The sequence below is a fragment of the Drosophila bipectinata genome, chromosome XR (assembly GCF_030179905.1).
Source record: "Drosophila bipectinata strain 14024-0381.07 chromosome XR, DbipHiC1v2, whole genome shotgun sequence".
Lineage (NCBI taxonomy): Eukaryota > Metazoa > Arthropoda > Insecta > Diptera > Drosophilidae > Drosophila > Drosophila bipectinata.
This window is the reverse complement of record NC_091735.1, coordinates 15,921,721-15,947,595: the sequence shown is the minus strand read 5'-3', so window position 1 is coordinate 15,947,595 and position 25,875 is coordinate 15,921,721. Positions and strand designations below refer to the sequence as shown.

At 37.1% G+C, this 25,875-nt stretch overlaps 1 protein-coding gene across 3 annotated transcripts; it reads right to left on the bottom strand.

Annotated features, from left to right (window-relative positions):
* Positions 1-3,266: 3,266 nt before the first annotated feature.
* On the bottom strand, positions 3,267-25,075 carry Rala (Ras-like protein A). Of its 3 annotated transcripts, none has more exons than XM_043212990.2 (6): positions 24,786-25,075; positions 9,541-9,738; positions 9,070-9,230; positions 6,700-6,874; positions 5,680-5,803; positions 3,267-4,919 (listed from the first exon to the last, which is right to left on the bottom strand). In XM_043212990.2, the coding sequence occupies exons 2-5, from the start codon at positions 9,691-9,693 to the stop codon at positions 5,687-5,689; spliced, it is 606 nt and encodes a 201-aa protein (XP_043068925.1). In that variant the 5' UTR covers positions 9,694-9,738; positions 24,786-25,075; the 3' UTR covers positions 3,267-4,919; positions 5,680-5,686. The 3 variants fall into 3 exon arrangements, with proteins under 3 accessions (XP_043068925.1, XP_043068924.1, XP_043068926.1); XM_043212989.2 differs by having other exon boundaries at positions 24,869-25,074; XM_043212991.2 differs by lacking the exon at positions 5,680-5,803 and having other exon boundaries at positions 24,869-25,074.
* Positions 25,076-25,875: the final 800 nt, after the last annotated feature.

The following is a 25,875-nucleotide window of genomic DNA, read 5'->3' as shown; positions in this document are numbered from 1 at the left end:
CTTCACTTTTCTTTACTATACCTCTTGCATTCCATAATCCGATTTTTATTTTTGACAATGTCATTTGCTAGAAATTAAAACCTGAACTAGGTCGCGAAAAGCCTTGTTCGACTCTATCGTTTCCATGACTAATTTGAAGAGTTGATCCAGCCTAGTGCTTATATCGACGATTGCCTTCTCCAAAGTAGACAGATTCCTGTTTGGGTTGCAGTCGCCTCCTGGTATATGTGCGGCAGACTGCGGAGCTGCGGCGCTGGTACTGCTCGGAAGGTTATTCCTTGCCATGTCTGCATAAGAAACGCCGTCTCTGGTAGCTGACATGGAGAATAGTTGTCCGTGTCGGCTTTCGTTGATCCTGGTGTTTGTTGGGTTGCTCAACCTTATTCCAGATTTAAGTTTCCTGCTTAGTTCCATCCTAACTTTGCAACCTTTAAAACCGGCAGGGTGATTTTCTCCGCAGTTTCCACACATACATTTGTTGTTAATGATTGACTTGCACGATTTGGAGTTAGTAGGATGATCTCCGGCACAATTCCCACACATAGGCTTTATGAAGCAACAATTTTGAGTGTGCCCAAAATTTTAGCATTTAAAACATTGGACGAGGTCCTAGAGCGCGATTGTTGCCTTGTTAGCTCTATCCCAAACTAGTTTGACTTCTAGTCCAGTTTCCTGTCTAGCGTAATCCCTAGGTACTTGGCGCTACCGCTGAGGGAGAGTGTTTCTCCTGATAGTTTTGGAAGCCTTAAGTTGTTGAACGCATCTTCTATGTCTAGAAAAGAAATGAGTGCGTATTCCTTGTCACTAAGTGCCTTTTCGACGAAAGTAGTGAACTCGTGGAGAGCCGTCTCCGTGGATCGGCCCTTCCTATACGGATGCTGTGATCCCGAGATATCATCTGGGTTGATGGTAAGATTAATGTGAAGGCTGATTAGTCTCTCCATTGTCTTGAGGAGAACGGACGATAGGCTTATAAAGTCCTTAGGGGTGCAGTGCGAAGGTTTTCCCGCTTTGGGTATGAATACGACCTTCGTCCGCAGCTGAGCCGGAACAATGCCATCTGGGCCTGGGGATTTGAAAGGTTTGAAGCTGTTTGTCGCCCACCTGTCACTCAATAGGTATTCGAGTTGGTTAGGGAGGGAAGGGCTGTCCCCTCTGTCTCTGCGTTTCCAGGGTTGTTTCTTCTAGAAAGCCGGAAAATGTCCCGCTGTGAGGGCCTCAAGGGTTTCTTTGCTGGACGTGGTCCAATTACCTTCCGAGGTTTTAATGTAACCTACATTTGGTGCAGTTGTTGCGAGGACCTTCCGGAGTCGGGAGGCCTCCGATCAGGGCCGTAGCTAGAGCCTCGGGGGCCCTGGGACAACAAGTAAATTTGGGGCCCCCTATACGGAAGTCTTTTGCCCCAATGGCCCCTTCCCTTCGGGGGCCCTGGGGCACCGCCTCACCTACCCCATGCTAGCTACGGCCCTGCCTCCGATGTCTGTTGAATGTTCGTGCAGAACTAATTCTATTTATCTATGGTCCAAGAAAGAGTGTTTCTCTAGGAATCCCCATCTAACAATCTTGTCAGCTAGGGAGTCAGAGTAAAGAGTAATGTTAAGTACTTCTCTTCTGTTCTTGACTATGAAGGTGGGTTCTGTACCCCTGTTACCCACCAGAAGATTGGAGCCTAGGATAAAATCGAAGATTTACTCACCCCTCTCGTTCGTGTCAGTGCTTCTCCTCTGATAATTGCCCACTGATGACCGTTACATGCTAGAATCCATACTTTAACCGGTGCTCCGACCTTTCCTGGGCTTTCACGGTCTCCTCGTTGCGTGTGAGGACGATATGCCTCCGCAGTTCTACCGCCTCCTCCTTGGCGGAGGTCCTGGGTCGGATTGCACATCCTAAGCATTGTCAGGATGGTCTTAGGGTCGGCTGACTATTCTGTGAGCCACACTCGCGCCCTCGGTTTGCTTGTGATCTCCTCCCAGTTAACGGCCACCAGCTTAGCTCCGGAGTAGACCTCTCCAAGCGATGCTACCATTCGCTTGTAGGTCTCTACCGGTCGCGCGTCTTGGCAGGCCTTGACGCTACCCTGCTACCATCCTGCGCCTTCGCATTCTGGTGGGGGTCCTCCGCTCTGTAGCATCTCCTCCCCGAAACGTCAATGCAGCTCGTTGATCACTTGTCGCCAAAGGTCCTTGGGGATGAGCCCATCTTTGGAACCCTTGTCCAGGACTCCAATAAGGGTTCTTCCCTTCGTCGCTTCGGCGAACGAGCGGTTGGACGGCTGCGGCTGGGTTTCCTCTTCTTGGCTTGGGGGCTCCTCCCTCCGTGGCTCTCTGCCTTTTCGCGCTTTCCGGTTTGAAGTCGGGCAGGACCTCCCTTGCCCAATAATCTCATAATAAAATGAAGGCTGCTCGCCTCCTATCTTTATAAGAGCACTGCTGCGTCGAGTGAGACGCTCCCGGACCAAGGTTCGCCTTAGGGGCCCCGCCAGTTGGTTTAGAGGTTGACCCTGGGGTCTTTCGGCGTCTTCCTCTCCACGCCGTTCGGTGGTCCCATGGCTAGCCCCGCTTTGGAAGAAAATGCCTTGGCAGTCTCCTACGCACCGGCGCTTCCCGCCTCCAGATGTTGCCCCTCTGTGGCTTCTCCATCTCAGCAACTCCTTGGCTTTTGAGGGCCTTGGAGTTTGGCGGGTCACTGACCCCATTTCCGGAATTTTTTAGGAAGTTCTCCGCTTTGGTTTTTGTTTGGTAAAATGTTATTCATGTTTCAGTCCTACGAGTAGGCGGGAGGGGGTTCGTCCATCATGACATAGCCCGCTTGTCACGATAAGCCTGGTTGAAATTGGGAGTTCGGCGGGACACCCAGAACACGCAATCTCCCACCTTGGATTGGGGTGATTTGAGGAATACTACAATTTGCCAGCATCCACGGCAGAGACATGACCTTACTGGGACCCGTTTCCAGCCGCCCTGACGTGGAGAGTATAGTCGCACGTTACGGCACGCAATTGCTTGCTGACGGCCAACTCTGATTATAAAAACACCAAAGTTATGGTGTTTCCGATCAATCAGCTACTTGCCACCTATAAGATATAGTCGGCCGATCCCGTCAGTACTGTGTGCAAAGGAAAGAAAGGTGTGTGCAAGTCGATACCTTCAATACTGATAGACTAGTTCTCATAGAAACCGACAGACAGACGGACATTGGCCGAACTACCATATTATCAACGACTTTTCCCATTTCCCCACATTAGAAAATTAAATAATAACACGTTATTGGGTTTTTGTTTTATTTCACATATTTTTCGGTTTATTTTGAGTCAAGCTAAACATTACGCTCCGTCATCGCCGTTTTGAACTCTCGTAATAATAGTTATGTATATATATATATTTATATAAAAAATGCGGGTTGTGGCTGAACTTTATTACTTTTGTTTTTCATTTTGGAAACATGACGTGAGCGAGTGTGTGTGGACGTGGAAGAGAAGAGTGTTCGAGTGTCGTAGCATTTTTTTTTTGTTTTTAAGAGTGTACACGTGTCTGTTTAGATATAGTAACAATTTTCACACATTTGACGAAGAAAGGATAGGAGATTGGGAAATGCTTGGTACAAAACTGGAACCATCCATCAAATAATTGCGTATATAACTTATATATTTAATAATAATATTTACCATAATAATAATATCTTAAACAGTACAATACAGAATGCAGTTTTACAAAAGTAAACAAAGAAGCAAATCAATCGGGAGTAGTAGCCACATATATCTCCAAGGAGTATACGGACCCAGTGTACATGTATATTGGATGTGATTCAGAATGAAAGAAAATAACCATTAGTGTGTTCGGCTTCCCGATTACAATCATTTTCAATATATTATTTATATCTCATCTCCTTCTAATCGTTTTGCTTTTAGTTTAAAAAAAATTACAAAAATTGCATTAAAAATTTGTTTCGATTCATTTCGTTTACAATTATAATTGGAGATACTTTCCCATTTCTAGCGTTTTAAGTGTTGTGTGTGTGTTTTTTTTACTTTAGACTATTTTGTATACGTTTAATTATATATTAAGATGTATTTATAAAAAGCTTTTCTGTGTGGTTTCTTGTTGTGTTCTTTTTTGTTTGTTTGCATTTTGCTATTTATTTTAAATTACAAAAAAAAAAGAATAATAATAATAATAATAGTGTATAATAATATATATGCACGCAATATAAAAGTGAACAAGAGACGTATTATAGCATTTATTGAATTGCATACTTTAGGCGTTCTAAGATCGATTACATTAATAAGCCTGCGCTTTATGGATTCACTTTTATTTATAATTTAGTTTCAACATTTGATTGTGGGAAAAATACAAAAATTTGGAAATCAATGGAGGAAGTAACGAAAGCGCAACGACAGATTCTACAAAACCTGCCTTGCGTGCGGATCTCAATGATCTGATGGTTTTTGTGGGACATCATCTTGTTGCCTAAATAATATAGTTTATGTATATTACAATGCAAGTTACTCGAAATACAATGCTTTTCCCTTGAATTTTTTTTGTTGTTGGAGTGTCGCAAATAATTTTGATATTCTCTGCTGTGTGGTGTTTCTTGTTTTTAGTCTAAGTTAATTATTTATTAACATATCGTTCTGTTCTTTGTTTTTTTTTTATTTTTTTCTTGTTTTATGTATTCCTTTCCAGTTGATTTTTTTTTTTATTTATCCGTGTGGCCGTTGTTGTTGTTTGCTGCTGCAGTTGTTCATCGTGTGGTTGTTGTTGCTTGTTTCATGTTTTAATTTTATATTTTAGTTTTTATTTTGTTGTTCCATCCTACAGCAATTGGCAGCAATGAGAATTGGGCTTCGGCGGCTGTTTCACGTCCGTCTGACGTTGTTTTTTACGCGATGAAATATCCCTGATTAGATCATAAAATACCTAAACGGAATACAAAGCACACCATTAGTTTTCGGTTACATTATCATGTGGCATAATTGTTATTTTTGTAGTGGTGGGTGGGGTTAAGTTTGTTTTCTAAAATACAGAAATTTTGAAGAGCTTCTAGAAACCAAAGGTGAGAAGTAAACCAAATATTTTACACCAGAAACTAAGGTTTTTGTTTATTTTTATAACCAAACCAAACAAATTTCAGTAAAAACTTCAGGCAAACTCTAGAAAATCAATGAAATGCTTAAAAATAATTTCAAAAAATGGTTTTTTTTTTTTTTTTTTTTTGAAAAAGCGTGTTTGTGTGTGTTTTTGTACAGGAGTGTGAGTGTGTTAGTGTGCTATTCTTAATTTAAATAGACTTTTTAGAGACCCATTATGAAACTTTTGTTCATAGCAACCCTTAACCTCTCTTAGTCGAAAAGATCAAGTTCAAATATCCGGCAAAGAGCAAATATTTATCAAATGTTAGTGTTTCCGAGTGTACCTTGTGGGCAAATCAACAAATAACTGAACGATTAAGAAACTCAATCAGAAACTATATGAAAAAGGAATAAACCAAGTAGATTAGTAGAAACAGTGGCAAAGCAAAGCTAGGGGGGATTTCAAGCCAGGGATTGTGCGGTTACTGTGTCTACGGGTTAGGTGGATTTAGGGGAAGTGGAGTGCTCTACTAGTAGTCTAGGGTAAGGTAGCTGGGTAGTTATAGAGAAAGATAGATAGAGAGAGATTGTATAGATATTGTATGCACCTAATGCCTAAAGTAGGGTACACTTAAGTCTCCGCTTCTTGCATCTATCTTTAGCACGCCCGCTCGTGGCTTTTGAATCTTCGGTTTTTCGTGATCTTATTTCGCGCATCAAATCAAAAAACACCTGCAATTGTGGATTGGGAATTAAGTCATGTTCAGAATCAGAATCAGAATCAGCATCAGAGTCATAGTCAGAGAATGAAATAAAAAGTCAAAAACCAACACACACATACTATCAACTACATTGTCTTGGCATTGGCATTTATTACAAAATTATAAAAAAAAATAATAAATAAACTAAAAACACATTTAAAAAGCATTGTTTTTTTCGAGTGCATTATTTGTAGCTGTGTTGGTGTGTATCTGTGTGTGTTTTTTCGAGAAAGATTCTTAAAAACTAAAAGCCTAACAACTAAAAATACTTAATACCCTACACACTGCTTATGTTAAGTCTTATAATGACTGTAATCTCAAGCCCCCACTAGACGTTATCATTTGGCAGAACCTTGAATCAAGTACCCATAAAGATAGAAAAACCCAAGAGATATGGAGTTATTGTAGACTCCCGGGTTAATTTTTAAAAACTAAGCAAAAAAAAAAAATGGAAGCCCAGCTGGTACTTTCCCTGACAGATTAATTTTCTGGGCAAAGGAAAAAAATTCAAAAACTATCAAAATATCAAAAAGGTTATCAAAAATACTTAAACAATCGATAAGAAATACAACGAGTGCTTCGAAAATACTCAGCAACTTGTGGTTTTTTTTTTGTACTGGGTCTTGTTTTTTTGTTTCACAAAAACTAACAATCAAAGCTTAATCAATCCATTAAATATTTGTGAAATAAAAGTCAACTAAGGCGACATACACATGTAGAAATAAAAGTGCATTTATTTTGTTCGTTTTCAAAACACTTCTTAGCTTGCCAATTCCAAAGAGGTTTCTGTTTTCTTCCTAAATATTTATTTTCTGTTCTTTTCAATTCATTAATGTCCTTCGATGGCAGGCGAGTGCCGACCCTTACCTTGTCTACGTTCTCGCGCGTCTTGGCCGAGGTCTCCACGTAAGGCACCGACCACTGCTGCGCCCGCGACTGGCACTCGCTCAGCGGCACCTTCCGCTTGTCGTTCAGATCGCACTTGTTGCCCACAAGCAGGAAGGGTATGCTCTCGTCGTTCTTCACCCGCAAGATTTGTTCTCTGCAAGAGGGTTTAAATGGTTAATACTGGATTTGAAAAGAGGACTTAAATGCAAACATAATTCAAATGGTAGTTTCAAGGAGGTATAAGCATAACATGATACCCGGTACTTGGATGGTGGCTTTCTGTTTAGGTTTCTCATAGCAACAAGCTACTATACCTCACATACTAGAACTGGGACTAGGATACAAGAACTAGTTAAGTTTCATTAGTTTCAAGCTTTATAGTTTTAAAGTATGCAACATTAAGTCTTTCCGTAGGTATGTACCATAATACCATAATGTACTAGAAGATATAGTCGGTAGGGCTTTTCAAAATTTTCTATATCCCACTAGGTCCTCAGAGTATAAGTGTTAAGCTTTCAATTAAAAAAAAAAGAAAATGAAGGAAATTTTATAAATTTGACTAGCTAAGGAAGGTATAATGGACGAGACCACCTTTAATTATAGTATCTTGAAGAAGATAAGCTTTAATTTGTTATAAAGCCTTATATCATCCTAGAACTCCATTATCATCCGTTTGGTATACAATGTTTAAAAATAGCTATAATATTCATTTATTTTGTGGCAACTAACTTTTTTTCAAACACAACTAACAAGCTCTAATTTTGTGAATAAATTCCGAGCTTCTAACGCGTCGCTTCCACAGAGACGCCCCTCTTTGAATAACTTGACCATTTTCCCATCAGGCCAGTGCGATTATCTCGCCCACTTCCATCAGCCTAATTGAGTTATTCAAATCGGGCCAAAGCTATAGAACTGCAGGCGCATAAATTCCAACAAAGGCTGGCGAGGGCGTGTTTAGGCCCTCGGGGGGCTGGCCAGGCCTGGTATTTATGCGCTGCCGCATCCAGGTGATGATGGGCTTGCATAACACCAGAATACGAGGCACATTGCTGTGCATATGAGTGCGCCGGCTTATTGTTTATTTGCCGGCCATTAACTGGCATGACACACGCACTCTCACACGTACTCGCTCTGAGTCATTCCGAATCAGAATTGCAGGAGTGATAACCACTTATCTGTCACATGTTCCCCCTCTGCATGGAATGCTTATGTATTTCGTTTCTATTTTGTAAACAAGTGAGAGTCGAGTGACGAAAGTGGCCGGCACGATATTTATAAATTGAATTATAAAGAGCTATATGCGGCTGTTGTTTGGTTAACTTTTGGTTAGTCAGCAGACTTCTCACCTCAGGTGGCAGGTACTTTAAATTAAACTCTCACGTTAATTTATTGAAAAAGTTTGAATTTTACCTTTGAAACTGTGCTGATCAATACTATTATTTTGAAGTATGAGGAAGTATGAAGTATAAATATAACGCTTAAAAGGCTATAGTTTCACAAAAATACGGTCGCATAAACTAAGTGAAATTTATGGCTTTCGATGCTTGTGCGAAAATGCGTCGATGTTGTCTGGCTTTCTATTAGAAAAGTCTTAGGCCTAGCTTTAAGTAAATGCCTCTATAAGTAAATGATTCTTGATAATCCTATGGTATCTAAACTCTGAATTCTAGAGCTAAGGTGACAAAGGAAAAGAATATTAAGAACTTTCTTAGTGTGACTTCCCTTGAGGAGAGACTATATCATAGAAATGATTTAAAAACTATTGATAAACTTTCATGATCTTCTTTTGAATACAAAATAAAAACTAGTACAAATAATTACAATTAAAGAAAATACATTATTTCATTATTGTGATATACAAATTTATATTTATTTCAATATATTTTAAGCTCAAATAGATAGTTAAAAGTCCTTTCAAGAACCCCAAGACTTAATTTCATTTAAAATCAACAAAAATTTACAGTACATCATTAAAAATATAATACTCCTTGAAAAGTAATACAAGGTATTTCTTTACTTATTCTCAAAGCCCTCTGGGCATGAATAAAGATTTATTGCACACACTTAAAACACACCACCAGCCACCAGCACCCCCTCTCCGCCACAAGTTTCTGTGACTAATTAGCAAAGCTAAAAAATAAAACAAATAAAAAAAAAAACAAGATGCAAAGAAAAGAAAAATGAATGTACTTGTTGTGTGAGAAAGAAAACCACGACACTTGTCAGCTAGAGACAAACAAACCGGCGACATGAGACCCCATGACATGCGACTTGGGAGGGGGGCAGGCAGGATGGCTGGAAAACTCGGGGGGAAATAGCCCACGAGGCGACACCGCTTGACACACTCACCTGAATTCCTGGGTAGCCTGGAAGCTTTCGTCGTCTGTGATGGAGAAGACGCAGAGGAAACCCTCGCCGCTGCGAAAATAGTTGTCTCTGATGGCGGCGTAGTCCTCCTGGCCGGCCGTGTCCAATATATCTATTTGTACTTCTTCGCCATCCAGCACAACCTGTGGGTGGAAACGTATGAAAATTGGACTAAATAAACGGCTATACGATACCCGATACTGGTCATTGACCTTCTAACCTTGGCTTTAGTTTATTTTTAAAGTGAAAGGAGTACTATATGATACCCAGTACTTAGGGTTAACCCTATAACTATATTTTGGCTTCATAACATTGATAATTTCTTTAAAAACTATCGTATATCGTGTTTTATCGATTATTTCCTAAAGATTCTGTTCTTAACTACTTAAGTATTATATGTAGCTTTATTTCCTCAGTTTCTCAAGACCCTTTCATATAGCCCCAAATGCATACCTTTTTCCTATAGCTATCGGCCTTGGTGGGCTCGTAGTCCTCGACAAACTCATCGTACATGAACTGGAGTGTAAGGGCGGACTTGCCCACGCCGCCGCTGCCCACCATGATGACCTTGTGGAGCGCCGGTCCGGCTGTCGGCTTCTTGCTCATGATGGCGGGATCGATCTCTTCCTCACTTGCGCTGGCTAACTCTATCTGAAACACAAAATGGTTCAAATAAATAAATAAAATTGCAAAATTTCTTCAGGTGTTTCCTGTTTTATTTTTTTTTAGTGTAAGTGTCAGCATATTCGTTGTTGTTTCGAAGTGTCTTATGTAAGTGGCGAGCTGTGAATGGCTAGATAACTGTAAGGCCATAATTGAACCGCCAAGGCAAAAAACTAAAATACAAAAAATACAGCCGTTGTCAACTTAATAGTCGAGGCACAGAGTTTCCAGACCAAGAGTTGTCTTGACTATTTTTTTTTTTGTTTATATAATAAAATGGCAATGCAGTGGCTGTTGGAAAAGCCGTGAATGAGTGCCCCGGCCTGGCCTTTGTTGTGGCTCCGATCGGTTTTAGTTTTTACAATTTATACTCTCAACGGAAAAGAGTATAGCTGTTTACAGAAATATTCAAACGAGGAACGGGAAAAATGTGGAGTTTCGAACCCTGAACCTATAAAGATACCCAAACTAATAGAGTAACTAAAAGGATACCCCTAACTACCCTAGCTAAAAATTTAAAACTAAGAATATCGATTACATAGTTTAATCGATATTCTTAGTTTTAAATTCGATATTTTTCAGTTTAAATATCAAAAGTTTTAATTTTAATCGCTATTTGTTTAATTTTAATAGTCCTAGACTTAATATCGATATTTTATAGATTTAATTTCAATAGTTTTACTTTAAATATCGATTGTTTTAGATTCAATATCGATAGATTCAGTACTAATAAAAACCTTTAGTTTTAATATCTGTAATAGATAATTTAATATTTGTTGTTAAGTTCAATTTGTAATAAGAAGTTTTAGTTTTAATATCAATAGATTTAATTTAGCTTAAGTTTTAATAATCCTAGTTCTAGTATAAATATCGATGGTTTTGAATTAAATATCGATTATAGATTGAGCTGTAATAGTTAAAATTTTAGTATCGATCGATTTATTTCTGTTACCGATCGATTCTATATAATTTCATTATCATTAGTTTTAAAGGCTTTTAATAAAATAAAATAATAAATTAATAGGGGTCTATAAATACAAAAAAATTAAACTTTTTTTTTTTTTTTTAATTATTTTTTGTTTAGTCTTACGAATCACAACTTCGTTTGTTTAAATTTTTATTTTTTTTAGTTTTAAGTTTCTTTTTATCTTTAAATTTTATCTAAAATAGTTACATTTTGTAATGTTTATAGTGTTCATTTATTGCAAATTTTAAACCATTTTAATACGTTGTTTCTGAAGCCAAGATCCATTAAAAATGTAATATTTAAATAAATAATTCGTCATGGGTAAGGGTATTGCGAAAGAGGCTTTTCTGCCAGACCATTTCCGTCTCGTTTCTTTTGCTTTGTTCGAGTCGCAAATGAAGCATAAAATGGAAAGTTCAATGAACTATTTACACACACATGCCATCGGGCTGCGAGGCAACAATAGCAACATGAAACCTATGGGCCGCAGCATAATGCAGACCAGGCCAGAATGACGCTGGGCTTTGTTGTTGCCTGCAATTAGCCTTTTGTGCCCGCAGACCGCCTGCCCCTCCTCGGCCATCGATTGCAATAAATAAAGGCATTGAAAATAACGCATTCGGACGTCGGTAGGAGCAGAGTTGGCCCAAACACACGTGGCCATCTGGCACTCGGCCAATGAGCCATTTCTCTCAAGAACTGAAGATATCAAGCCTACAACCAGCTTTGGGATTATTTGTTAGTTAGTTTGACTTTGTTATTAATCCGATTGCAGTCCAAGGCCAGTTTGTTTATCAAAATGGCAAAACAAACACATGAGTGTAGCCACAAAATGTAATCCACTTGCGGTTGTCGCCAAGCATATTAGCCAAGTTAAGAGTCGTGGAATTCTCGAGTGTGTAATTGAAGAAGGGCTTGCGGCAGGGAGACGGTGCCGTGCAAGGTACGGCTCGATTGGAGGGCTTGGATCGGAAAGTGTTCAATCAACACTTATATGATCTGTATATCAATACTATAATTGTGTTTAAAAGTTTAGATTATTTTTTTAGAAGAAAGGTTATTCTCCGAGACTATTAGCAATGCCAGATAGTAGATAAAGGTTAGAATAAAGGGATTTATTGTGTTACTTTTTAATGCGTCAAGTACCAGTATATTCTTCAAGATATTATTTTTTTAATAATACCATACTTTAATCAATGTGGTGACTAAATTATGACTTAGTTATCGTCTTAAAAAAGCTATAAATTAGTAGTTAACATGGTGAATAATTTATTTTAAAATAAAAACATCAATTCAAAAGAAACCATTCAGTTCCTTTGATGGGAAGTTTGTTACGTGCTATAATTCTCTATTAGCTTCTAACCCTTGACCCTTTATAGGCCTCATATTCACCATCTTTAAAATATATTATTATTTTCAAAGTAATTCTGTAAGAAGCTATATCCTATCATATACTATAAGAACAAGCTTAAACCTTTAAAGCTTTGATTTTAAGATAAACTTTCAAGAAAGAAACACTGTCTTTTTGTGAAAAATCAACCCTTTAAGCCAAGAGCTCTCATCGGAACCCTTATTGCTCTTAACCTTTACCATCCCAGACCTTTGCAAGACAATGAAACCAAACCTTTCAAGAAAATACTCAAATATTTTAAGAAAAACATAAAGACATAAAGAACCGCATTGTTTTGAAAACATTTCAAGAAAAGGGTATGCAACAAACTGTACACTTTTCCTCTTTGAACTTTCCGGTAGCAGTGTTTGGTTTCCTTTTATTTTTTTTTTTGTATTTTGAATTTTCATTTCAATTTAACGCAGTCTGGGCGAGTGGAAGGAAAATGAAATGGAAAAGCCAGCGGCAGCTGCCAGAGCAGCGACGACTGGTTCCAAAAAGGCAGCAATTCGAACGGGCGGCAGTCGAACGAAACTAACAACCGGCCGGCAGTTAGTGGGGCCACACTGCGTATGAGTAATCGGCCCGGAGCTGCCCGTCAATCAATTGGACTCGCGAGAGCCAAAATACAAAATCTACCCAGAGCCAGACCAAAAAATAAAAAACAAAAAACTTCCCACACCCAGACTGAGTCAATTGAATTGTCAAGGAGGCTTGTTGGCCAATTGCTAACAACAACACCTGGGAATATCGGCAGTCGGGTCGTTCGTTAAGCTAAATATTACTCATACGCAACGTGGTGTCAGCCTGACAGCGGGAAAATAATTGAAAAGCTAGTGCTTCGCTAATTGCAGGCATTTGAAAGCTTAAGTGCGCTTCCAAGGTGTGTCTTATGGAGTTATTTTAGACTATTTATGGTTTCAGGTTTTAATCTTGAGATAATTTTGTTGAGAAATAAACTAGAGTTAAGATTCTTTTTTTAGATGAAAGTTAGTTCTTAGAGACTATTAGAATGACCGTAGAAGGTAGTTAAGGTGCTATAAGTACCGGGAATTTTATTCTTTATTTTTAAATAAACTTCTAAATTGTATTTTTATTGTAGATTTAACTATTAACTTATTTTTTTGTAGATTTAACTTTTCAATTAAAAGTTTTTATCTAAAGATATTTTTATTAAAAAATAGGGTAACTGAAGGTAGAAGTACCGGATACCATATACTTTTAAATTATTATATTTTGTGTACTTAGTTTTAACTTTATTTCTGAAGATATTGTTTTATCAAATATACAAAAAAGGGCGAAAAAAGACAGTACAAGTACCGGGTATTATATACTACATTTTAAATCATCTAAGTGATCTGTTTTGTCTAAAATATTAAATTGATATTTCTTTAAAGTTGCAATGAATATTACAAAGCATAAGTATGTATTCTAAAATGGATGTTTACTTTTAATAGCCATTAAAGTAACTATTATTATTAATATTATAATAACTTATTAATATAATTATATTATTCAAGTGACTATAAAGTGGCTTAAAATAAAGACTTGTAAATTTTTTTAATAAACTTACAAACTTTACTCCTAAAGCAATTGTTTTAAGACGCAACTAACAATAACCCCAAAAAAATCGATATTTATTTCCTATACATTTTTAAACAGAAAACTGCCTTCCAAAAAATATACATATTCTTCATAAAAAGTTGCAATCCCAGCACCACCAGACGGGAAGCCCATCAAAACACCACGATAATAATTTTTCGAAAAATACGTTTATGAGGTTCTAGGCATGTTTCTGCAGCTCTGCAGCTATATTTAAAGTTATGGCCATGATTATGTGGCTCTAAAAAGCGGAAGGAATGTGCAACATTCCACAAAAAACACTCAAGTTGGCAGTCTGGAAAATGTTCGAAACTCCCGTTTGAAAAATTGTCGTTCGATTCGAGAGCTTGTTTTTGCGAAAAAGTTAACAGTCCCGTTTAACGAGATATGACTGCCAATAGGCGACTGGATGACCGGTTTTTTGAAAAAACCACTAATTGCGAACCCCTGGAAATCCCACGGCAGACCAAAGAAAACGAATTTTTGGCAGAAGCTTGCGTTTACTTTTCGGAAAATCCTTTGATTCTGCCAGTAGCCCTATTGGCTCATGTAGGGGAATTATAATTGATTTTCAAAAGGCACTGGGGGATTCTGGTGATTAGATTGTATTTCTGCCAAAATATTCCCCAATCGACTTGCGGGCCAAGGCCTGAAGCGGTTGTTGCTTTAACCCGAATCGTAAAAACCATTTAATTGTGCTAATAATACAAAGAAAAGCCAGAATAACCACAAATGAAATTAATTTTTAGTTGGCAAAAGCATAAAAAACGGATTTTCCTTAATTAAGACTATAAAAGCTGTGAGATAAAACTACAGACCGTACAACGATATACTTGTTTGTGCTGATCTCGTGTGTGTATCCCCATATATACCATCGGAATATATAGCATCGGAACATCGTTAAAAGCTAAACAAAGGAAGACCGAATATATTCGGATTGTTTTTCCAAAATTTTCAACTCAATTTGTTGGCGGAAATTTGTTGTTTCGTTTGTTACCGTTGGACAAACCCAAATGGGGCAAGCAGTCGGTCGAGTCGCTTCACGCGCCATGACGTCACTATCTGGTTGTTTATCCTACGGGGCCCACCTTCCCTGCTAGGAGGGTCTATGTGGCCTCTGGTCTACAGGCGGCATAAATTAGCCAAAAGTTCTGTTCCCGCGAGTGAATAAAAATGGAATTTCGCCCGGTCTATATTTGGGTTCTGCATAAAAAGGGTTGACGGAATGGTTCTGGTAGTAGAGTTCTTAAAACTATGCAGGGTTAGTCTATTATATCCGGTACTCTTAAAGAATCTATAGATTTGTCTGAATCTTTTTTCTGTAGTGTATTATGATTATTATAATAGATTTTCATTCGATGTTTCTATTTAAACCTCTTTCTTTGAATAAATTTTACAGAAAGGCGGGATTCTTTGGGGTTTTAGAAACCCTGGCATAGGGTATCTAATATAATCTAATCTAATACAAATTGGAACTGAATAAAAACGAAACTTCGGCATGTCTATATTTAAGCTATTTATAAAAAGGATCGAAGGAATGGTTCTCTTAATAATTTTCTTATAAATGAGCAATGTTAGTCTATTATACAACATCCGGTAATCTTTAAAAATCTATAGATTTGTGTGAATCTTTCTTCTCAGCTGTATTATGATTCTTAGCATAGTTCTGCCTTGAAAGTTTTTATTAAAAACTCTTTCTTTAGAATATATCTTCAAAAAGATGGCATTTTTAGGGATCCTAACGAGGCGTTAGGGAATTAGACCTCATCTATAGGATGCAAACTGAAACATGACTTCTTGTAAGCTATTTTTTTTACAAATAATATCAAAATGTATACCTTAGTAACCGAAAACCACTAAATATTAATTCTGAAAACCATAAATCTTCATAACGGAAACAAAGAGGCATCTTCCCTGTCGCCTCCCTCGACAGTCTATTATTTACTGTCAGAACTGCTAACCCTAAAATATTAGTTTTAAGCATCGCCAGCAATATTTTACTTGATTCATTCACCGCTCAGCCATGTTTCAGATAAAAATATTGGCCCGATGCCGCCCGCTTTCATCTTTTCGAGTAAATCGAAGAGCTTGTACGATTTTATTTTCAAACTAATTTCCTTTCACCTGTCGGCCCGGCACTACACTTTGTGGGAATATCGCAGAAGCCCGATTTGTGGGCTATTTATTTGGTAGCAAATGATTTTGAACAGACCGGACCATCGGCGATCGGCCATCGGGGCCAATTTATGAAGTTTTTCGCAAACCCAACGCTATAGACTACAGATATTTATATTCTCGAGTCAGCCGGCTCGGTGGGGCGTCCGGTTTGTTTATTACTCATCATCGATTTTCATTTCGATTTCGATTTCAGTTTAGGTTTCGGTTTGATTCCATTCCTCGTAGTATTTGTATTATTTTTACCCCCTTTCTGGTAGTGCCCCGGCCCTGGTATGACGTCATTTAGCCGCATCTCTCTTTTTCTGGCCCTTTGTCATGCTCTCTCCCCCACCACACCATGGCCCTTTATGTTTTATATCTCGGTGGAGTATATAGTTTCTTGTGGGTGGCTACCCGAGCGTGATGTGTGTGGCATGTGCAACTCCGCTAGAGTCGGCTCTTAATGCTTAAAGTGCACGAAAGTCTACAGGTTTACCGCTATTGCCAGTTCCCATAGGCCTATCCCGTCCTCGGTCTATGCTTCCCCCCATTTATTTTCCCCCTTTTGGCTTTCTTCCGCCCTTTGTTTCTTTATTATTTTTTTCGCTGTTGCGCCCTTTGGCATTGCCTTAATTTGCTCCGCTTCTTCGGCCCGGTATTATGCCATTAGCGGGCAGGTTGCTCTAATAACCCCCGGGAAGGTATATCAGGTGAGTGAGACATTTCTCTCTTCCTTTTCTTTTTGGAAGTTTGAGGTGCGAGGTGCTGGGGTGCGAGTTCAAGTTTTTTTCGCCTTTTGAGGGGGTGTTTCTTAAAATAAGTTTTTCTTTATTTTATGCTTTTGGAGTTGTAGGTGTCCATGTAATACATGGTCGAGTTCATTGTCGATCTTAACGAAAGGGTCAACTTTTTGTTTAGTTTTTATAAAATAGAATAAAATAAAAACTGCACTTATTTTAACAATTTAAGCCTTAATACATCCAACAATCCCAGAGGTACAATATTCGGCAGCGCCCCATTAATTGGAAGAGTTAAGTCCAACGCTAGGGGATTATTAATTAAATTGTAAAATTATTTTACCCTTTCTAATATAATATTTTTTTAAAATAATATCAAAATTGAAACTAAGCTTTTTCCTTTCGTATGTATATCCAAAAATTCAAGCGGTACAATGTAAAGCAATGCCCGAAAATTATAAAGAATAGACCCCTACGACAGATGTTTTTTTCAATTATTTTGTATTTTTGGATATTCTTTCTTTAAGATATCTTAAAAGGGAGTAGTAATTATACCTATACCTTAATTTTTATTTAAAATAAGTAACATTTTTTTAATACCTATTCACAAAATAAATAAAAGAAACTTAAAACTGTCTTCCACTTCCAGTAACTCCAGTAACTTTTTCCCAAAGCATTTCTCAATGGGTGAGTGGTTTCGGGCCTAAATATTTTTGTATTTTATCTCTGCTCTACTTTGCCATTTTCCACCCCTCCCAAACCCCTACCTTCCACCACCCTTCTCACCCACCACCCACAACAATAACAATTTTCCATCATTTGGATGCGTGTTGCGTGTGCATTTCGAAAAAAAAAAAACCAAAAAAAATGAAACATTTCATGACAGAGTGCCATGTTTGCGTTGCTTTTCTGTTGCTTCTGCTTCTCCTTTTGCCTCAGCTTTTCTCATCGCTTCTGTTTTTGTTGTGAGCTCGATTTCAAGCCTAACTGTTAAATTAATGAATTTATTTTTAGTTTCTTTCAGTTTACAGTGGGCCTTGTTGGTGTTGTTGGCCGGTCGGTCGGTCGGTTGAGTGCCCCATGTTGTTGTGGTTTGTTGGCTCTAACCTTGAGGCGGCGGTTTCGTGGTTAACAAAGTAACAGTTAGTGCACACTCGAAGAAATTGTTGCGTGATTCATTGCCATTTCAGTGTGTATTAATGTGAGTAATGTTATGAGTAATAAATTGAGTAAAATAAATTTTAAATAAATAAAATAAAAAAATCACTTCAAACTGATATTACTTGAAATAAATATTACAACTAAAATTAAATTTCTTTTATTTCTATATTAAATAAATAAATATATTAAATAATATTTAATATTGCCAATTTTATTTTTTAATAACACATTTTCATTATTTTTCTCAGTACACTCTCCGTGCGAAAGAGATGGCAGAAAACAACAACTATTAACTAGAAACGTATTTATAGACCGCAGCCCCCAGTTTTGGGTAATGTTTATAAGACAATCCCCCTCCCATAGTTTATGGTAATTACTGGAATACTGGAATAATTTTATGGCAAAGAAAATTCCTTTTGGCCCGAAAGAGCCAAGCGAAATATAAACCAAGGCGATAAACCGAATTCTGCGGATAATTGAGCAATTGGAATGCTTGCAACAATCCCTTTCGAATACCACGCCCCCCTGCTTTGTGTCTTGCCAAGATTTCCCTCCCACTGGCATGCCCCTCTTTTGATCTATCTTTCCCTTTCTGCGCAATTCTCAGTGCATCTTTATGTCGCCTTTTTGCTTCTTCTTATTGTCGCCGCTATTTTTTATTTATTTATTTTTGTTGCTATTGCTATTGTTGTTGTTGTTATTGTTATTGTTGCATTCTCCAAAGTGTAGAGGCGTGATTTTGTAAAACTTCCGCACAAGATTAAGTTCAATAAACGGCGCCAGTGTGCCAGAACGAGAGGCCGCCTACCAAGCATGCAGATTCTTGAATTTTCGTCTCCACTTGTCTCCAAGTTTTCCTCCTCCTTCCTTCCTCCACCGCCCACAAAGTATAATTCGTTTCCTTTTTTTTTCCATCTGCCACTTGTCATCAACTTCTTTTGATTCTCTATGGGAATTTTGCATTTAATCTGTTTTATTTTTTTTCATCGTTAAATGCATCTCTTCCGCATATGTGTGTGTGTGCAAGAGAGATGGGAAATGGCCAAGGAAAAAGATGCAATGAGATTCGTCAAGTGAACTTTTCTCAGTTCTTTGGAGAGATTTCACCGTTAGATCAGTTCAGTGCACTTTTCAGCGATTAAGACACGCAAATTACACTGGGCTACATAACAGTGGGCTTTCAAGGGGGGATTAAAACCAAATACATAAAAAAAGTTATTTTGTCTTATTTTTGTATTTTAATTTTTATATACTGTAATATTTTTGTATTTTTGATTATTAAAGTATTGATCTTTCAAATAAATTTTTGTCCTATATTTCCTTTTTATCAAGTATCTTCTATACTTTTGGCTATACAGTTTCTATAAAAAATAACTGAAAAACATAAGTTATGAAAATATCTCATTTAAATAAATCCCTAACACCCCTATTTAATTACAAATTCTAATGCAATTCCAGTAACTCCAAGTATTTCAAGACTTCTAAAAATAAACAAACAAAAGCTTTGTAATTATTCAGCAATTGTTCGATAAATACATTCATAGACATGACATTTTTTTTAGGCTGAGTCATACATTTGTATATACATACAAAAAAAAAAAACATTTATCTACAAACATTGGGATTTTTGTTTAGCGAACGCATGCACTGAGACGCCGCTGCTTAGTCGCGTGCGACGCTTCCAATGTCAAGTTTGAATTTCACAGTCGCGACAAAACTGAGAAGGAAAGGGCACTGAGAGAAGTTGTAGTGATTTTTAAAGAAATATACTAAAATATGCTAAACATACACACATATACTAAAAATATGTGTTAATATACAATATTAGGGATGCAAATATGAATAATATAAAAATACTCAAATATGAATTTTCTTTAACTTTTGTTTTGAAAATTAAGAAAAGAATACTTTTTTTTTAATACTATATATTATATTATGAATATATCATACACACATTATAAAATTAAAAATACTCAGATTGGTCAATATGTGTGACTGTGCAGTTACATTCTAGGATTCGCAGTTTGGGGATGCGACCTATTGAAAAAATAGTTTTTAGTTTTAAATATTTTGTATCATCAATAAATTTTATAAAAAAAGATAGTTTTTTTTATCAACACGTAATAAATGCTTTAAAATACTTGAGAAAGAATTTAAATACTTCTGTATTATACCGATACTAATACCGATATAGAACATGAGATATATATTCTTTTTAATTATTTCTCTCAGTCTATGCTTAATTAATTTTATGGTTAATTGCTGCCTCTGCGTCCCTGTCACTTTGAACTATTCACATTTGCAATTCTACAGAGATGGCATCATTTCTTGACCCCCAACTACCGTGCTTCCCGGTAATTTTTTTCTCTTTTTTTTGTAGCCTGGGAAAGTGTTGTTGAGCATTTTTTCTTGCAACTTTCATTCCATTTGCGAGGAATGGAAAGAGGTTTAGGAAAACTTGTCGGACGGGACGACAAGCGTTGTTTCAAAGCCTTGTACAAAGTGTATTCGATTTGGTCGAAACAAGTCCACCATGTCTTTGGATTAAAACACAAAATAGAGGCAGCACACAGTTCACACCAAAAACACAAGAAATCAAAAATTTACAAATACGAACAATGCGTGGGAAGTGTTTTCTGAAGCGAGGGGGTGGGGGGCATAATTAAAACTTAGCCATAGGCAGGCTGCGATAAAAGATCTTCAAAGTGCGATAAAAGAATAAAAAGCCGTCACGGGAGAAGTGACGGATATTCACTTGAGCAACTAAACAAAAACAGCAAAAAAAACCTGTCCAAAGGTGAGAAATGCTAGAAGACTTCAGAGATGCTAGAGATGTTAGCGCGATGATGTAACAAACTCTATTCATTCTTCAAAGATGCTAAAAAAAAAAAAGGAGAGACTTTAGTCTAGAATTCAAAGATAATTGAAGCTTTACTATAAGAATTTTAATATTTTAGACTCTTAAAATTATAGGTTTTGATGTTTTTGGAAGGAAATTGTAAGGAAATTATTAATAAAACATTAAAAAGTGGGATGGTTTTTTAAAGACATTAAATTAGAAACGAATTCGCATGCAAAACATTTTTAATTCACTATCTATTATGCATTTCAGTGACGAAAAACATCTCACTTCGGCATTAGAACCTATACTGTTTCTTGCAAGTCAAAGAAACCTCAAAAGTATACAATAACTTATCTTTTTAATCTTTGTAAAGATTAAAAAAATTCTAATAAAAACTCCAAGATATCTAAATATAGGAATACCTAAATTATGAACAAAAGAATACAAAATGGAATAACCTCCTAAACTAGACCAACTATCGGTGGCTAATTCACCTGCAACACCCAAAATATCTTTAATGGATTTCAGTGACGAAAATTATGTCATTTCACCAATTAAACTGAAACCTTTTCTAACTAGGATCAGGATAAAAACTAAGATTTATTTAAAAAATATTAAAAAATAGAATAACCGCTTGCCAATATCGAGTTCACATTCAACACCCAAAATAACTTTATGGGTGTCGAAATTTCAGTGACGAAAAATGTGTATCTTATTTCGGGAGCAAAACTGATACTGTTTCTTACTAGTTTGAGGATGGAAAATAACATTAATAATTCCTCAAAGTATCACCATACCAAAGTAAACAATAACTTTTATTTTTAATCTTCTAAAAGATTGAAAAAATCTTAAAAAAAAAAGCAAAAATTCAGTGACGAATTGACATGCAACACCAAAGATCTATTATGAGTTTCAAAAAAGACGAAAAATAACCCTCTTCGTCAAAAAAATTATACTGTTTCTTAAAATCCGGATGGATAAATACCATAGCATTAGTTGTTTCTCAAAATATACTTTTTTTTCTAAAAGAATAAAAAAAATTGTAGTAATAATTGAAGATATTTAAACTTGGGAATTGCAGTGACGAAAATTCAAAGCCAAAATAAATTACGTTATAACTTAACTATGGATCAAAGGGGAAACCCTTGTTAGACTTCCAAAAAACTAACCAATTCTCCCATAAAACTCTAAGCTGCTTAACCACCAAAGACCATGCATTATCGCCTGGCAATTAAACTGAAACTGAACTTGTGTTCATCGAAATAAAATGCCATTTAGCAAGTCACATTAAATGGGCTCCATCCGGTGGCTCCATTCGAACCACGGAGTCGAACCACTCCGAGAACAACAAAAGTAAATCAAGTGTCCATCAACCCGCAGCCATTAGACAGAGTCTGGATGATATTGGGGGGAAAAAAAGAAAAAAAAACAACCTCCATCTAGCCCGTTTCCCTGATTTCAAGTCATTTAAGGCGAAATTAGAGCAAATCACTAGCTGATGGCTTTTAAAAGGGCCAAGCTGCCAGGTCGAGATAGCTGTTCTTCTGCCGCGGCGTTTGGGCCAAGTTAGCACACAAAGCAACAGTATTCTTCTGGGCCTCATCAAAAGACGCGAACGCGCCAGAAACTATGTCACTGCGAAGATCTGCCAAGATCTGTGAGTCAGTGTTCCGTTGTTATTTGACTTTTTTTCTCGCGTTTTTTTTCCAACTTTCTGGTTAATCTATTCTCACCTGCAGGCGAGTTGGAAGCGGACGAGACATAAGAAGCAGTATTAGAAAAAGGTTAAAAGTCAAGATGAGAGACTTGGAGTGCAAAGGTGATTCGACACTAAAGTACCCTGTATCCTGCATAATAGTTGAATATTTATTAGATTATTCATGAAAATTTATTATTTTTCAGTTTTAAAAATTGACATTTAATATAGAAAGCTATATTTTAGTAGTTGTTATTTTTTTTTTAGTCTTTTTTTTATATTTAAATATATTTAAATTTTTACGGATAATATTTAAATATTTATCTTATTTGAAATTCATATTATTTTAAATATTTTATAAATATTGTTTTTCAGTCTTTCTTTTTAAGATAAACCTTTTTTTTAAAACAAAAGTAAGTTATGTATTTATTTTTGTTCTTTATGAAGATTTCAATTGCTAGTTTAAGCTTATGTACTTGTTTTTATATTTATTGCGTTTAATTTATTTATTTAATATTTAAAGGCAAAAAAATCTATAAAACGCTCCAATGTCTGAATAAATAAAACAAAAAACTGTCCCGTTATTTACCATTTACTTAGCCTGGCAACAATTGTCGGGTAAAAAAAATGGCAAAATGCGAAAATTAAAAATCAATGAACTCAATACCCCCCGCCTGGCTCCACCACACGTCCACCCTGTCCGGGATTCAACTGTAAAGTTTCGAGCGGGGGGAACTCAGAAATTCAGAACGCATTATTCGCATAATTCTCTTTCCTGCCTCGTTCGCTGAAAGCTTGCGACGCCCCTTGGTAACCGGAGAAACAAATAATAATTAGCAAGTGGCGAGGGGTGGGGGGCGGCGGGTGGTGGTAAACTGGGATGCCGGGGAAAGGGGGTGATGACACACATAGAGAACAGAGTGGATTGGGGATTCATTTTTTAGTTGATAACCAGAAAAAATTGAAAACTGCAATCAAAAGCAATTGAACTTGAACTTGAGGAATTAAAAAGTGCAGAAAAAAAATTAAATTTTAAAACAAAACTGTAAAAACCTGTACTCTTATGAAGATTATTTTTGTGTCACGTTCCAACTTTATTTATTTCAGTGGGTAACTATGATCATGAATGTGCGGATTAAGTTTCATGCGGATTACGATGATCAGCTCGGATCATGATCTAACGCTGAAGCCAAAGTGGGTTGCCGATTATTAGCAGCCGTGTCCAAAAATTGGCACGTACGTCACACAACATTATAAAAAAAAGAGGGAGGAGGGGAAACGGGTTTTTAAGTAAGCCAAAAAAAATAAAGAATTGTTGTGGAAACTAAAAAAAAATATTATTAAAAGCGGAAACTTTTTCAAGAATCTGTAAGGGAATTCAGATAATATTTTCTGAGAAAGCAGACGATCTTGATCGTGAGTAAATAAATACCTAGATTTCTAAGAATTTCATAATTTATTATTCTTAAGCTTTGTTTAAACAAACATATGTTATTATTACTGGTACTATGAGAATACAAATTATTTTCCAAAATTATTCAACCCTATTTTTTGCAGTATTTGTATTTACAACCCAACCTGCAGTTATTTTTGGGAGAGTCAATAGAGTAAACGATCGAAAAGGGACGCGGCGATAAAAGGAAAAGAGAGTTTGTATAGGGGCAGGGGCAAGGAGTAGGAGTGCGTATGACTCAACGCGCAAATGCGGGTGCACCTTGCACACCCCACTAGCTGAGAGCAGGCGAGAGAGAGAGCAAAAAGGGCCAGTCTAGGGAGAGGCAGAGAGAGCCGCGGCCGCGGGAGAGAATAAGGTCAAGCGGGGTGCGGCAACAAAAATATTTCCGCTGATAGTCGTTGATAAAAGGCTCCGTTCATGCTCTCTGCCAGTCTCCTGCTCTCCTTGCTCCTCTCCCTTTCACCTCTTTCCTTTTGCTGAATGAACAATCAGCAAACAACGGAGGCAAGAGGAAGCAAACACACACACACAAACACAGAGAGATAGACCACACTACTATGCCGAAATGGCTTTTATTTCGCTTAGATTTAAATATTTAACAAGGCAAACAATAAAAATGCGAATAAAAATGTGCAGAGAAATTTCACTTTTGCCATGCCATGCACATTCCGTTATACATTTTGGGCTTGGTTTTTTCTCGCGTTTTTGCTTTGAGCTCACACAAGCGCACACAGACGCAGCCACAGCCACAGAAACAGAAACACAAACACTGGCGCACTTTCTTCGGCGCCTTTTGGCGGCTTTTACAATTTTTGTTTATAAAACAAAGGCTAGAGGAAAAGCAACAACTGCCAATGCGAAAGGCCTACGAACTATTCCTTTATATTCCCTTTTCAGCAATTAATCAATTTCAGGCAAGCACATTAAAAAAAACACGCACACACACGTACAATGGTGTAGAAAAAGAAAGTGTTGGGAATTCTCTGTGAACTGTAAAAAAATTTAAGAACAACAACAAACAACATACGAAATATGCGTAATCACTTTTTTTGTTGCCTTTACTGCAACTTCTGCTTCTACTTGTGTTCTGCTCCTCTTTACGATGCGTACTTGATTTTTTTGCGTGTCCGCTTTGGGCGCTGCTTCTCGGGGGTTTTATGTTTGTTTGTTTGCCGTTTCACTCAATACACTAAACAAAAAACACGCGCAAGGATCGTACTGGTAAGAGTTTGGCGTTTGGCGTTGGCGTTCACTGTGCGCTTCGCTGCTTTTCCGATTTTCTTCCGCACGCCGCAAATTATAAATAGGGATGTCTATCGTAATATGTTTTTCGCCACAATACAATCGTATATCGATTTTAGTTGCAGATATATTTTTCGATATTTTCTTTTTGGTCACACTGAGTTCCCGTACCGGCTGCACTGTTTTTAGGGTTATACAACACTTTCGCTCACACGCCAGCGCGCCAAATTTAAACGTTGTTACTCTATCGATAGGCTTTCAGGGGCCCCATATATGTATGTATGTTTGTTATACAGTATATATTTGAAGTCTGCAACGCAGTGAAGAAAACATCTCCGACCCTATAAAGTATATATATTCTTGATCAGGATCACCTTCTGAGTGGATATGAGCATGTCCGTCTGTCCGTCTGTCTGTCCATCTGTCTGTCTGTCCGTTTCTACGCGAACTAGTCTCTCAGTTTTAAAGCTATCGTTTTAAAACTTTGAACACACCCTTTTTTCCTTTGCACGCAGTATATAAGTCGGAACGGCCGACTATATCCTATACCTGCCACATAACTGATTGATCGGAAATGGTATAACTTTGATGTTTTTAGAGTAAAAGAGTTTTTTACATGAATTTTACATGAGTGCTACTTTTGGCAAAATAATACGACATGTCAAATTTCATAAGGATCGGCCGACTATATCCTATAGCTGCCTTATAACTGAACGATCGAAAATGACCCAACTTTCGAGTTTTTGAAGATAGAATAGATACATATTCTATTTTTAGTCAGTTAATCCAACCTACCAAATTTCATTAGAATCGGCCGACTATATGCTATAGCTGCCATATAACTGAACGATCGGAAATGGTATTTGGTAGAAATA